We start from the raw sequence: 11803 nt of genomic DNA, 5'->3' as shown, positions 1-11803 counted from the left end.
CCGCGGAGCTCCTCTGCGCGCCGGCTCCTGCCGCAGTACGGCAGCCCGCAAAACACTACCAGCGGCATCCTCCCAGGGCGCGGCCATGTGCAACCCGCACGTCAACTTCCGGGTTGCCGGTGTCCAAGACGCAAACCGGAAGTGCAAACTGAACTTCCGGCAGGCCTTGGCTCTTATAGGACCTCTTGTTGCTATGGAAACGAGAGTCCCAGCCAACTAGACCCAGGTCCTCTTCTCTCAGAAAGGAGATAAGAGACTAGAATGGCATCATTTATTTATGTCAAATGTTACAGGCCTCATGGGAATGTTATCTCCCTGTGGCCAAGGACTTTACCCATTCATTTCTAATGGGGCCTTTGTGAACATTAAATATTGCAAAAACAATCAGAACTATATTTAGTATAGAGAAGACAATTCACAAATGCTAGTTCCCCTTCATTCCTTACACCCAGTGGCTCTCAATAACTGTTTGTTCAATAGCCATTTCAGTCACTTAACATCTCCGTGTTTGGGGATTCAGAGATGAACATAAAACAGTTCCCCTATAGGAGATCAAGGGTCTGAATGGGAAGAGTTAGGCACCTACAAGCAGAAAAATATATACTACTAGAGGCTCGATGCATGAAATTTGTGCAAGAGTAGGCCTTCCTTCCCCTGGCTGCCTGCGCTGGCTTCCCTCCGGCTGCTGGCAGGCACCCAGGCCCCAGGCTTCCCTCACAGCCCCAGCTTCATCCAGAATGTGGTCCGGAAGGATGTCCAGAAGGACATCTGGTCTAACTAGCATATTAGGCTTTTATTATTATAGATAATGGAGGGTGGATATAGGTTGGGTTGTAACAGTACAGGGGAAAAAAACACAAACTGCCCAGAAAAATCACTGAAGACTTTATCTAAAAACAGTCATTTGATTTAGAACTTGAAAGACTAATAGGAATTTTTCTCCTAAGTAAGGTTGCCAGATAAAATACATGATGCCTAGTTAAATTTGAATTTCAGATAAACAACAAAAATTTGGGGTTTTTAAAAAAATATATTTTTTTAATTGATTTTAGATTTTTTGGGTTTTTAAAAAATATATATTTTTATTGATTTTAGGTAGAGGAAGGGAGAGAGATAGAAACATCGATGAGAGAGATCCCCCACTAGGGATCGAGCCTGCAACCCAGGCATGTGCCCTGACCAGGAATCGAACCAAAGCATGATTTCCTGGTTCATGAGTTGATGCTCAACCACTGAGACACACTGGCTGAGCCAAAACAATTTTTTTAAATATAGGTATGTCTCAAACATTACATGGGGCATATTTAAAATTTGTTTACCCAAAATTAAAATTTAACTGAGCATCCTTTATTTTTATTTGCTAAATCTGGCAATCCTACTCTAATTCAGAAGGTATGAGACTCAGAACCACGAAGCTGTAGAATCTGTTCTAGCAAAAGCAAACACTATAGTTTGTGTTTCTGTGCAAGTATATGTGTGTAAGGTAGGTGCACATAAGTATATTGGGTCTTTGTATTTCTCCAAAACATTTAAGTCTTGGCTCTGCCACTTACTAGCCGTGTAAACTATTGTCAAGTTATTTAACCATTCTGTACCTCAATTTCCTCTCCTGCATAATAGTTCTTACTTCACAGGCTGAACCAACCTTAGAGGTTGTGAGGATTAAATGAATGAATGCATACAAAGCACTTCCCTTCCCTGCTCTGCCTTTTTCTCTCCCTCTGTGTCAGTTGTCTGTGCAAACACTTGGAATTTTAAGACTACTCAACTTGAGACTAGTAGGCAGTATGATTTATGGTTGAGTGCAGGCTCTAAAGCCAGAATGCCTGCATCTGAATCTTAGCTTCACCACTTACTAGCTGTGTGATTTTTGGCAAGTTACATAATTGCTCTATGCCTTAGTTTTCTTATCTTCAAAATGAAGGTAACAACAGTACCCACCTCAAAAGAGTTATTATGAGAATTAAATAAGCTAGTTCACATAATTCAATGTCTGGTGCATAGTAAGCACTTACTAGATGTTAGATAGTATTAGTGTTGTTGTTATCATGCAAGTATTCATTTTTGCTCTGCTTTGGCATGACCTTCACATACTAAAATGTCCGAAAAGTGTTTTACCACCCTAAATAATCTAAAACCGTATTTTATACCTGGCAGCTGCTTCTCTCTTCCCATCTTCTAGTGTCCTCCAATGAATGTGATCTCCAAAACCTAGAAGAAAAGAGTCTTATAAACATTCACACATGAATAAAGAGTAAAGACCCAAGAAAGAAGCGTGGCATGTTCACCCATAATAAAGGCTTTCCTCTATCAAGAGCATGGTGTTCAAGTCCCTGTTCCACCACTTTCTGGGTTTTTTGGACCATGGACTGTCCCATACCTCAAGCTTCACTTTTCAGACCTGTAAAATGGAGATAACATTGCCTACTGATAGTTTTTAAGGAAAATAAATAATGTCTGTAAAATGCTTTGTAATCTAACACAGAGTATGCAAATAATACAATAAGAATGAATGGGAATTTTCCACAGAGTAAACATAAAGCAGGTCATAACAAATCATTACTAGTTGAAGACAATTCAGCAATATTGCTTTTGAGTCTGAAAGAGATGGATGACGACTCCAATGCCTATTAAATGCATGAATTTTGTGAATAAAGTAAGCTCTCCAAGTCCCAATTTCTTCATCTGTAAAATCAAGATAATATACCCACCTCCAAGTGTGGGTGTAAGGATTAAATGAGATAATATTTTTAAAGCTTTTCTTGTCTTAATTCCCCACACTTCAGCCAGAGTGATATTTTAAAATCACATCTCTGGTGGGTAAAAACTTTTCAGAGGCTTTCCAAGCCCCAAAAAGAAAGGCCAAACTCTTGCAGCAGGACTTACAAAGCCTTTCAGAACATGGCACTTGCCCACCTCTCCAGGCTCACTTTCCACACTTTTCCTAAAATCTTACACACAAAGCTTCTTTCAATTCCTTAAATGCAGCATGCACTTTCTCCCCTCCAGCTTTCATAATCACTGCTTCTCCTGCCTTTCCTTCCACCTTCACCTCCCATTCATTCTTCAGGTATAAACCTAGAGGGCATTTCTTCTAGTAAACCTTCCCTGATTCCCATGACAGCACTTCCCAGGCTGAATTGTAAATGTTGGATGTGGTCCCCTTTACCCCAAAGCGAATTCCCTAAGAGTTGGGAACATAACTGTCTTATTCCCTCCTGTTTCCCTAGCTCTTAGCTCTATACATGGCCAAGGAAAGTGCTCCATAAAGTATTTTATTGAGTAAATGAATCTTATTTCAGCCATAACATAAATTACTCAATTTTATATCTGGAAAATGTTAGTGATCATAATAATGCTAGCTGCTATTTATGGACCACCTTCTATATTCTTGGCACATCACATGTGTTACCTCATTTAAATTTGGCAATAATTTATAATAATCCTCTCTTACTTAACCTCTCTATACTTGTTTTCTCATCGTTAAAATAGGTATAAGTGATCAGTAAGTGGCAGCGTTTGTTATCTTTACAGTTGAGACTTCTGAGACTCAGAGAAGTTACAGAACCTGTACCAGGTCACAGAGCTGGTAAATGGTCAAGTTGGGATTTAAACTTCAATTTTATGACTTTTCAATTACTATACTATCTCCCACGCCTTTCTTTCCTAGAAATAAATTCAAATTTCCATCATTGTTAACACAGAGAAGTAAATAGCTCATTCAGATTAGCACATGGGGGCAAAATCCAAACTAACCATCAACCCTTTTCATTCCCAACAGCATGGGCTGCTGACCAGGAGGAAATGTGTCACTTGCCGAGAGCCCAAAGTCTAATCCTGAATAGTGAACAATTACATAAGAGTACAACTGGGAGGATGTTCAGAAGAATTGGAAGGTACTTAATGTGATCCCCATCATTCTACTTGTCAACACCTAAACTCAGGCAACTTAATCCTGCTTTGGCAGGATGCCCAGCTAGACAACTCTGTCTACCCCCTCCTCCTCCCTCCCTTTCACTCTCTCTAAAAACCAATGGAAAAAAATATCCTGGGGTAAGGATTCAGAAAAAGAGTTTGGATTTGTATATGTTCATTTTGAGATGCTTACTAGACATCCAATTGGAGATGCTGAATGAACAACTGAATATCTGAACCTGAAATTCAAAGGCGTTATGAGCATATGAATGTAATTTAAAGCCTGAGACTGAATAAGATCCCACAGGAATGAGTAGAGATGGAGAGGAAGTCCAAGAGCCCTGGAGTCCTCCCAGGGAGATAAAGAATAACTAGCCAAGGCCATAAGAAGGAACTGCCAGTGAGATCGGCAGAAAACCAGCAGTGCGTGGAGTCCTACAATCTAAGTGTTTCCAAGATGCTTCAAGAAGGAAAGGTGATCAATTGACTCCACTATTCCTGTTAAATCAGAAATGACCACTGGATTTAGCAACTGAGGAACAGTGCTGACTTTGGCAAGACCAGCTTCAACAGAGGAGTGAAGATGACAGCATAATTACAGCAAATCAAGATAGCCCAAAGGAAGATTTCTAGAGCTAGGACACACAGCACTTTCAAATAATTTTGCTGAAGGGGGAAAAGGGCATTGCTAAAGGGAGCTATGAGTTGAGGAAGGGTTTTAACTCAATGGAAAGGGAAGTATAGGATGTTGAAAGCTGATAGAAATTATATAATAATGGAAGAAAAGCTGATGATACAAGATGAGAAGAGAGGGTAAAAAAACATCGTGAGCCCTAGCGGTTTGGCTCAATGGATAGAGCGTTGGCCTGTGACTGAAGGGTCCCGGGTTTGATTCCGGTCAAGGGCACATGCCTGCGTTGCCGGCTCGATCCCCAGCGTGGGGCATGCAGCCAATCAATAAATCTCTCTCATCATTGATGTCCCTCTCCCTTCCTCTCTGAAATCAATAAAAATATATTTTTTAAAAATATTGTGAGTAGGTAAAAGGACATGGGATTTATTACTCAAGTTGAGGGACTAGCCTTTGCTAGGAGCACAGTTTATCCAACAAAGATAGGAAAGGAAGAATATATGAACACTGGTGCTAGAAGGTTGGTAAATGTAGTGGTGACGGTTTTTGAAAGGTCTCTTTTAATTCCTTCTATTATATAGGAAGCATGGTCACCAGCTGAGAGCAAGGATTGTGGAAGAAGCCTGGAGGTTTGAAGAGATGAGGAAATATGAAAAAGTCCCCTAAGAGAAAAGAACCAGAGAAAAAGGATAAGTAAAGGGCATGTTTCTGGAAGGAAGGGATTCCAGAAGAAAGCTTAGATACAAGGAACAGTGAGCAAATAAATTGGTAAACACGTAGATACTTCTAAGTACTAAGTGTAGGAAAATTTGTAATGCTCAACTTGTAGAGTTTTTTAAAAAAGACAACTAAAGTGCAAGACAACAACTACTTATAAAGAGGAAATGACTTAAGTTAAAGTGTTCTTAATAACATCAAGATATTAATGTTAGATTTTGTTAAGTATGCAAGTAAAATTTCAAGAGTAACCACTAAAAGAACTAGAGCGCCAACTTCCAAACTAATAAAGGAGATAAAATAAGAACAAACAAATACTCAACCTCTAAAGAAAGGGCACAAATGGAGGGGGGAAAAGCATAGAAAAAACAGAAGCAATGGAAACTGGATGAGAGAAATATGACCATCTCTAATCACCACAAACATCATAATCACCACAAACATAAGTGGACTAAATTTGCCAGTTGGAGTTAAAAGACAGTAATGGTCAGATTTTTGTGTGTTTTTTTTAAGAACATGAAACTATAATGTTTATAAGAGCACCTAAAAAAGGACTTATAAAAGTAAAAAATAAAATGATATATATACCAGGCAAATGATAGCCAAAAGAAAGTCAGGGAAGCTAGATTAATATCAGGTAAAATAAAATTATCCATAAACTTGGGCTACTCAGGAGCTAGCTGACAAAACTTACAGTCACAGGAGTTATTACTAAGAAAGTCCCTCAAGTTGGGATTTAAACTTGCACGGTTCAATGGAATTTTCTGCACTGATGAGAATATTCTATATCTGCACTGTTCAATGTAGTAACCACAAGCCACAGGTGGCTGGTGAGTACTTGAAAGGTAGCTAATGCAACTGAGAAGCTAAATTTTTAATTGTATTGAATTTTAATTAATTTAAAATTTAAGAGTGACACATGGCTAGTGCTACTGTATTGGACAGCACAAACTTAAGAGATTAGTCCAATCCTCTCATACTACAAGGGCCTAGAAAAGGACAGAGCCTACCCAAAACCACAGAGGAAGCTACAACCAGAATTTAGGTCTCGATTCCTAATTAACATTCTTCTCTGGTACCCCAACAGTTCCTTAGCCACCTTATTGCATTATTCCTAAGAGTAAATCCAGAGGTGTAATTTGAAATAGTTCACTACATGTACAAAATTTCTTTAAAAATTCATAGTAAAAAGTAACTGGATTTTTTTTAATAATAGGAATAATCACCATCATTACTTTTTGATTTCTTACTTATGTGATAATTACAATAACATAACGATACGATAACAGTATCAATGACTAACATTCATATGGCATTTATTACATGCCAGGCACAGTTTTGCGTGCTTTTACATGTACTGACATTTAATCCTCACAATAAACTTATGAGGAAGAAACTCTAATATTCCCATTTTACAAATATGGAACCTGAAGTTAAATAGCTTGCTAAAGGTTACACTTCCAGTACATGGCAGAGCTGAGATTAGAACCTACCTAGGTGGTTGAGTTCCAGAGTCTATAGTTTAACCACTCACAAGACTTTACCGCCTCCTTAGCAAAAGTTAAATGAATGAAGGAGTTAAATGAATGAATGAGTGTAGCTTCACCAAAGCAGAATGTAAACACTGCCTTCAGATCTAGAAAACCTAAGTTTTTTGTTTCCCTTCAAAAATGACTTGAAAGGGTACAGTATTTACCTTGTTACTGAAATCACCTACTCCCCGACACCACCCCCACACACACCCATGCCAACGTGGAACATTTGAAGAGAGTCCAGTTTCCTAAAATGTCACCTGCACAGCCACTTAATTTATGCCAGTTTCTGCAAAGTGAGCTGAAGGCTCCCACGTCAGCAAATCCTTCCCTAAAAACATTAATATTTTTAAAAAAGGAAGAAAAAAAAAAGGAAAGTGACCATTCCTAGACACAGTATTTACATCAGACTTCCCAAGCTCTTCATCCTAAAATTGTTTTCATGAGTGTAAACGAAAGAAAAGTATTATTCACCCCCTCCCAGCTGACAAAAGGTCAAGTGTCAGAGCTGGTAGCCACATCTCTAAAATAGGGAACATTGTACCTGAGAGGTAGAATAACATAGTGGCCCCAAAAAAAGGTCTGTCTGTGGTCAAACAGAGCTGGATTGGAATCCTAGTTCAGTCACTTGCTGTTTGCATAAATGCAAAATATGCCTAAGAAAAATATCTATTCCATAGGATTGTTGTGAATGTGAAGAGGGAACAATGTGGAATGTAAACACTCCCCATGTGTCGGTCCCTAATTTTTATTCCAAAGATGTGACAATCATTTTTCTGTTTCAGGAGGACAGCACATAAACTGCCCACCTACCCCCTAACAACTTTCTCATTTCTCCTTTACGGTCTTCAGAGGAGTTTCTGCCCTCAGAGGCAGGAGTGTATGTGCTTGTTAAGAGCACTGGCTCTGGGATGTGTAGCCCAGCTAGCCTACTTACTCTCTGTGTGACTCCTGTGCCCCCACTTTAGGTTCTTTATCTGTGAAACGGGGATGATCTCAGAAGGTTACTATGAGGATTAAACCAGCCAATATATGAAAAGTGCACAGAACGGTGCCTGAATATAGCAATGTACGTAAATGTTAGTTGTTACACTTCTCCCCATAGGTAATATAGTTCAAATTTTTAGCACATGGAGAATAACAAAATTATTTTAGAACTCTAGACTGTTAGATCTGGAAGAACTCTTAGGAATCATTTCTAGTTCAACTCTCTTATTTAATAAATGGTCTGCAGGGAAGACCACAGCTGCTATATGGTCTGTCCAGGATTAAAACCAGGCCTTGCCCGGCCGGTGTGGTTCAATGGTTGAGCATCAACCCAAGAACCAAGAGGTCACCAGTTCAATTTCTGGTCAGGGCACATGCCCGGGTTATGGGCTCAATCCCCAGTAGGGAGTACGCAGGGGGCAGCCAGTTGATGTTTCTCTCTCATCGATGTTTCTCTCTCTCCCTCTACCTTTAAAAATCAATAAAAGCGTATAAAAAACACACACACACACACAAAACCCCAAGCCTCCTGATTCCTATTCAGTGCTCATACCATACCACTGTACTTCCTCTTCTTAATGAAAACAGTAGAGTCATGCAGTTTCTCCTGCCTGCAAACCACCAGGCCAACTTCAGGAAAGAGCCAGAGCTACTTAGACAATGTCATGTAATTGCCTGCTTACTTGTCTTGATTAGTCTTCACACTACATACTTCCCATTCCACAGGCTTTTCTTACAAGGTGAACTCGACATTCCCCCATGCAGCAAGAGTGGGGGAGGTTAATGTCCCTCCCCCCTGAACCGGCCCAGACAGAGTATAATGGGAGCTATGCTATGTGACTTGTAAAGCTAGATAATAAAAATGCAATGCATTTCCACCTTGTTCTTTTGAGGCACTCACTCTTGAAATCCAGCTGTCTTACTGTGAGGAGGCCCACACTAGCCCATGAAGAAACTGAAATCACAGAACAGAGAAACACACCTTCCCCACTGTGCCTTCTTTGAATTCCTGACCCACAGAATTGTGAACATAATAAAATGATTTCTTTACACCACTACATTTTTGAGTGGTTTGTTATACAGCAACGATAACTAGAATAACCACAAGAGCTTCATGTCTAACAAGGAATAAAAATACTGAATACATGACTCCAAGGGATTGCCTACAACTAACACAGTAACTAGAACAGAGTAAATTATCTGTTGATGTCTCAGGTAGTTATTATTATGCCCACTTTTGCAGATGAGAAACTAAGCTTTGAGAAGTTAAGCAACTTGCCCTAGGCCTCTTAGCTTGTTAGTGGCAGAATAAATTAAAACTCAGGTCAAAACCCACACTCCTAACACTACCCTTCTGTCTCCCTTGGTACTGACAATTTTACACCAAATATACAGTAATCTGTTTTAAAATGGGGTTGACAGTATTTAAAACATCCTGGCCCAGTAGAATTCACCGTGTAGTTTCATCACTGAGATGGAAACCCACATATCACCTCAGAGAAGCATTCCCTGACCTTCCTAGTTCAGGTAATATGAGTTCCCTCATCCTTTCCAGCCTCTCCATCGCAATTTCATTTTTTTTCCAGTACTTATCCCAAGCTGAAATTGTCTTATTGACAGGAGTGTCCAAGACAGTGCCTGGAATATGGTAGGTGATCAAAAATTATTTACTGAATTAAGGAGGGACTGTATTCAGGCACACTGAATGTCCACAAAATCTCATCACACGCCGATAAATGAACAAATAGGGAGGATAAGAGAAATCGAATTTCAAACAGCAGAACTGCAGGAGAGTCTTTCCATACAGTAAGATCAGTACAAAAAAAAAAAGGAAGGGGAGGGGAGGGGAGGGGAATCAACGCTACCACTCACCCGCTTAGAAAAGCATAAACTCTGAGTTCGAATGAAGATGTAAGAAATGGGATGGAGTAGGGAGATCACATCTTCTATTCTCTGTTCATAACCACTGAATAACTCCTCAGCACTCACAAACAATTCCGTTTCTTCAGACACACTAACGGAAGCACAGGAGGGACAACTGTTGGTGGCCCCTCTAACTTCAGACCCTCTACTCTCTTTTAGCCCTTCCTTTTGCACCAGTCACCACTTCCTGGAATGCAGGTATGGTTCCCCCGAGGGCAAGGAGGCAGTAACCTTCTTCTTGAGGAAGAGGTAAGTTGGGGAATCTTCAGACCAAGGGCAAGGCTCTCTGTATATGCATGTCCAAAAAAGGCCCTATTTCTCCTAGCAGTAAGGTGGCTGTTCCTGAGGACCTACCAATGCTAAGCACTGTGCTGGGCTCTTAAACATGCTTCTTCTAATTTAAGGGCCATTCCTTACCCCATCCCAAGAACAACGTCCCATCACATCATGCCCTAGACCCGCTCCTCCCTACCCCAAGAAATCTTCTTCAAACTCCAAGAGCGGTTGGCTAGGATAAAAAAGAATCTGGCGTGACTAAAGAGATAGAATGGGAGGGGGGTCGTGTTAAGAGGAGAAGAGGGTTATACTGGGCTGGGACCCAGGATAAGTAAAGATTAAGATAAGAATGCGGTCTGACCCTTTCCAAGCCCAGTACGTCCATCAGAAAAGGTGACCAGGAGCAGGAAACTGAAGCCCAGCAAACAGGTGGCCCCGAGACGAGGCCGCAGCTCCATGGTGGTAAGTGTGCGGGGCCACCGGGCAGAGCGGACGCAGAGCCGGAGTCCCACAGCAGCAGGTCCGCGCCCTTCCCCAAACGCGGCTCAACTCAACCCCTCGAGTTCCCAGATTTTTTCCCCCCTTAACTCTGAAGGAAGTGATGTTAAACGGATGTGGGTGGTGCCTCCGGGGTCCGGATTGTGATCGAGTGAGTTTAAAGGTGCAGATCACGTAGAAGGGTATAGGTGTTGCTCTCAAACCAAGTTGCTTCCCCCTACCCAACCCCGATTTTGGATGTTCTGTCGGAAGACATAGAGAGAAAAAAGTGGGCTGAGATAGTGATGGGGTGCGGAGGAAGCTTCGGAAACCGTTGCTGGTTGCGTCTGCCAGCAGGCTAGCCCCGCCCCCTAGAACCGCTGCACTTAATATTAACAACGCAAATTATCGATCGGCGAAGTCAGCCGCGCCAGTGGGCGGGTTGCCCATTGGCCTCGGGTCCCACTTCCCCCGCCGCAAACATAAAAGACTAGACTACTGGATTTCATTCTTGGGTTCCTGCTTGGTCTTCAGGAGACCTAGAAAACCTGTACATGGTCTCCGTGCCTTGCAAGAACGCCTCTTCTTGCTGGAGAAGAAGCGCTGGACCTTATTTTCCTGGCAACCGCAATTCTTCCACTCAGGGATTATGCAACTAACCAATGCCTGCTCTGAAAAATACCCGAACTTGGTATCTGTTATTGCAAAACTGACCTAGCTTAGCTCTTCAGGGAACCAGGACAGAAGTCACTGCAGGCATTTAAACTGTAGAGCTTCTTCTGGTTAAGCCCGTTTGCTTTTGTTGTTTTTTATTTATTTTATTTATTTTTTCTTTTTTTGCTTTTGTTGTCTTTAAACTTTGTGGGTTGAGTATTTCTCCAAATTTTTTTTCTCTGTATGTATTAACAGGTCAAAATGTCCTGTCTCGCCTCCTAGGTGGAGACTAGTTGAGTACGACAGAGCATACTTAATGCCTAGTAAAGACATCTGACAAAGTACACACCCAAACAAAAATACACACTGCGCTTTTATTAGGCTCCCTACCTATCGCAGGCACCAACACAATGGAAAGCTTGGGAGACTGCAAGCTCCAGAATGCACCGCGGCCACCCGCACCTGTCACCTTTCCATTGGGAGGCGCAGAGCAGGCTGGGCCCTGTAGTTCGCACTCGCTCTCCCCGGATAGGTTGCTCTGGTGAGGGCTGGCTGTATCACGTGGGCCCCGCTCCCGCCGCCGCCGCCTCCGTCGTCTTTCTCTGTCTGGGCTGAGGCAGCCATCTTGCTCTTGCCGCGTGCTGGTGTTGGAGGACTCTCCCTGCTTCAGGTGAGACCCCCGGCGGTCCCG

The 11803-nt window shown here is 41.7% G+C and overlaps 4 protein-coding genes across 6 annotated transcripts in view; 1 reads left to right on the top strand and 3 right to left on the bottom strand.

Moving 5' to 3' along the window:
* Positions 1 to 274, bottom strand: part of KTI12 (KTI12 chromatin associated homolog) — a 2212-nt gene extending 1938 nt beyond the window's left edge. Inside the window, exon 1 of the mRNA XM_005872521.2 lies at positions 3 to 274. Coding sequence (XP_005872583.1) covers positions 3 to 68 — 66 coding nt within the window. The 5' untranslated portion in view covers positions 69 to 274. The remainder of the gene's footprint in view (positions 1 to 2) is intronic.
* Positions 1 to 10586, bottom strand: part of TXNDC12 (thioredoxin domain containing 12 (endoplasmic reticulum)) — a 19610-nt gene extending 9024 nt beyond the window's left edge. Inside the window, exons 1-2 of the mRNA XM_005872480.2 lie at positions 10343 to 10586; positions 2151 to 2211 (exon numbers count right to left, since the gene is read on the bottom strand). Coding sequence (XP_005872542.1) covers positions 2151 to 2211; positions 10343 to 10439 — 158 coding nt within the window. The 5' untranslated portion in view covers positions 10440 to 10586. The remainder of the gene's footprint in view (positions 1 to 2150; positions 2212 to 10342) is intronic.
* Positions 10587 to 11203: 617 nt separating this feature from the next.
* The window catches only part of LOC102251729, a 1203-nt gene continuing 603 nt past the window's right edge, over positions 11204 to 11803 (bottom strand). The window contains exon 2 of one of the 2 annotated variants that reach the window (XM_014544790.1): positions 11204 to 11799. In XM_014544790.1, the coding sequence (XP_014400276.1) occupies positions 11426 to 11799 (374 nt within the window). In that variant the 3' untranslated portion in view covers positions 11204 to 11425. The other variant, XM_005872476.2, reaches the window with a different exon arrangement.
* BTF3L4 (basic transcription factor 3-like 4) overlaps positions 11701 to 11803 on the top strand; it is a 24372-nt gene continuing 24269 nt past the window's right edge. Inside the window, exon 1 of one of the 2 annotated variants that reach the window (XM_005872477.2) lies at positions 11701 to 11782. The gene's annotated coding sequence lies outside the window, so the exon portion shown is untranslated. The remainder of the gene's footprint in view (positions 11783 to 11803) is intronic. The other variant, XM_005872479.2, reaches the window with a different exon arrangement.

Source organism: Myotis brandtii, unplaced genomic scaffold, assembly GCF_000412655.1.
Source record: "Myotis brandtii unplaced genomic scaffold, ASM41265v1 scaffold382, whole genome shotgun sequence".
NCBI classification, from domain to species: domain Eukaryota; kingdom Metazoa; phylum Chordata; class Mammalia; order Chiroptera; family Vespertilionidae; genus Myotis; species Myotis brandtii.
Note: the sequence above shows the minus strand (reverse complement) of the source record. Positions and strands in the feature narration are given on the sequence as shown.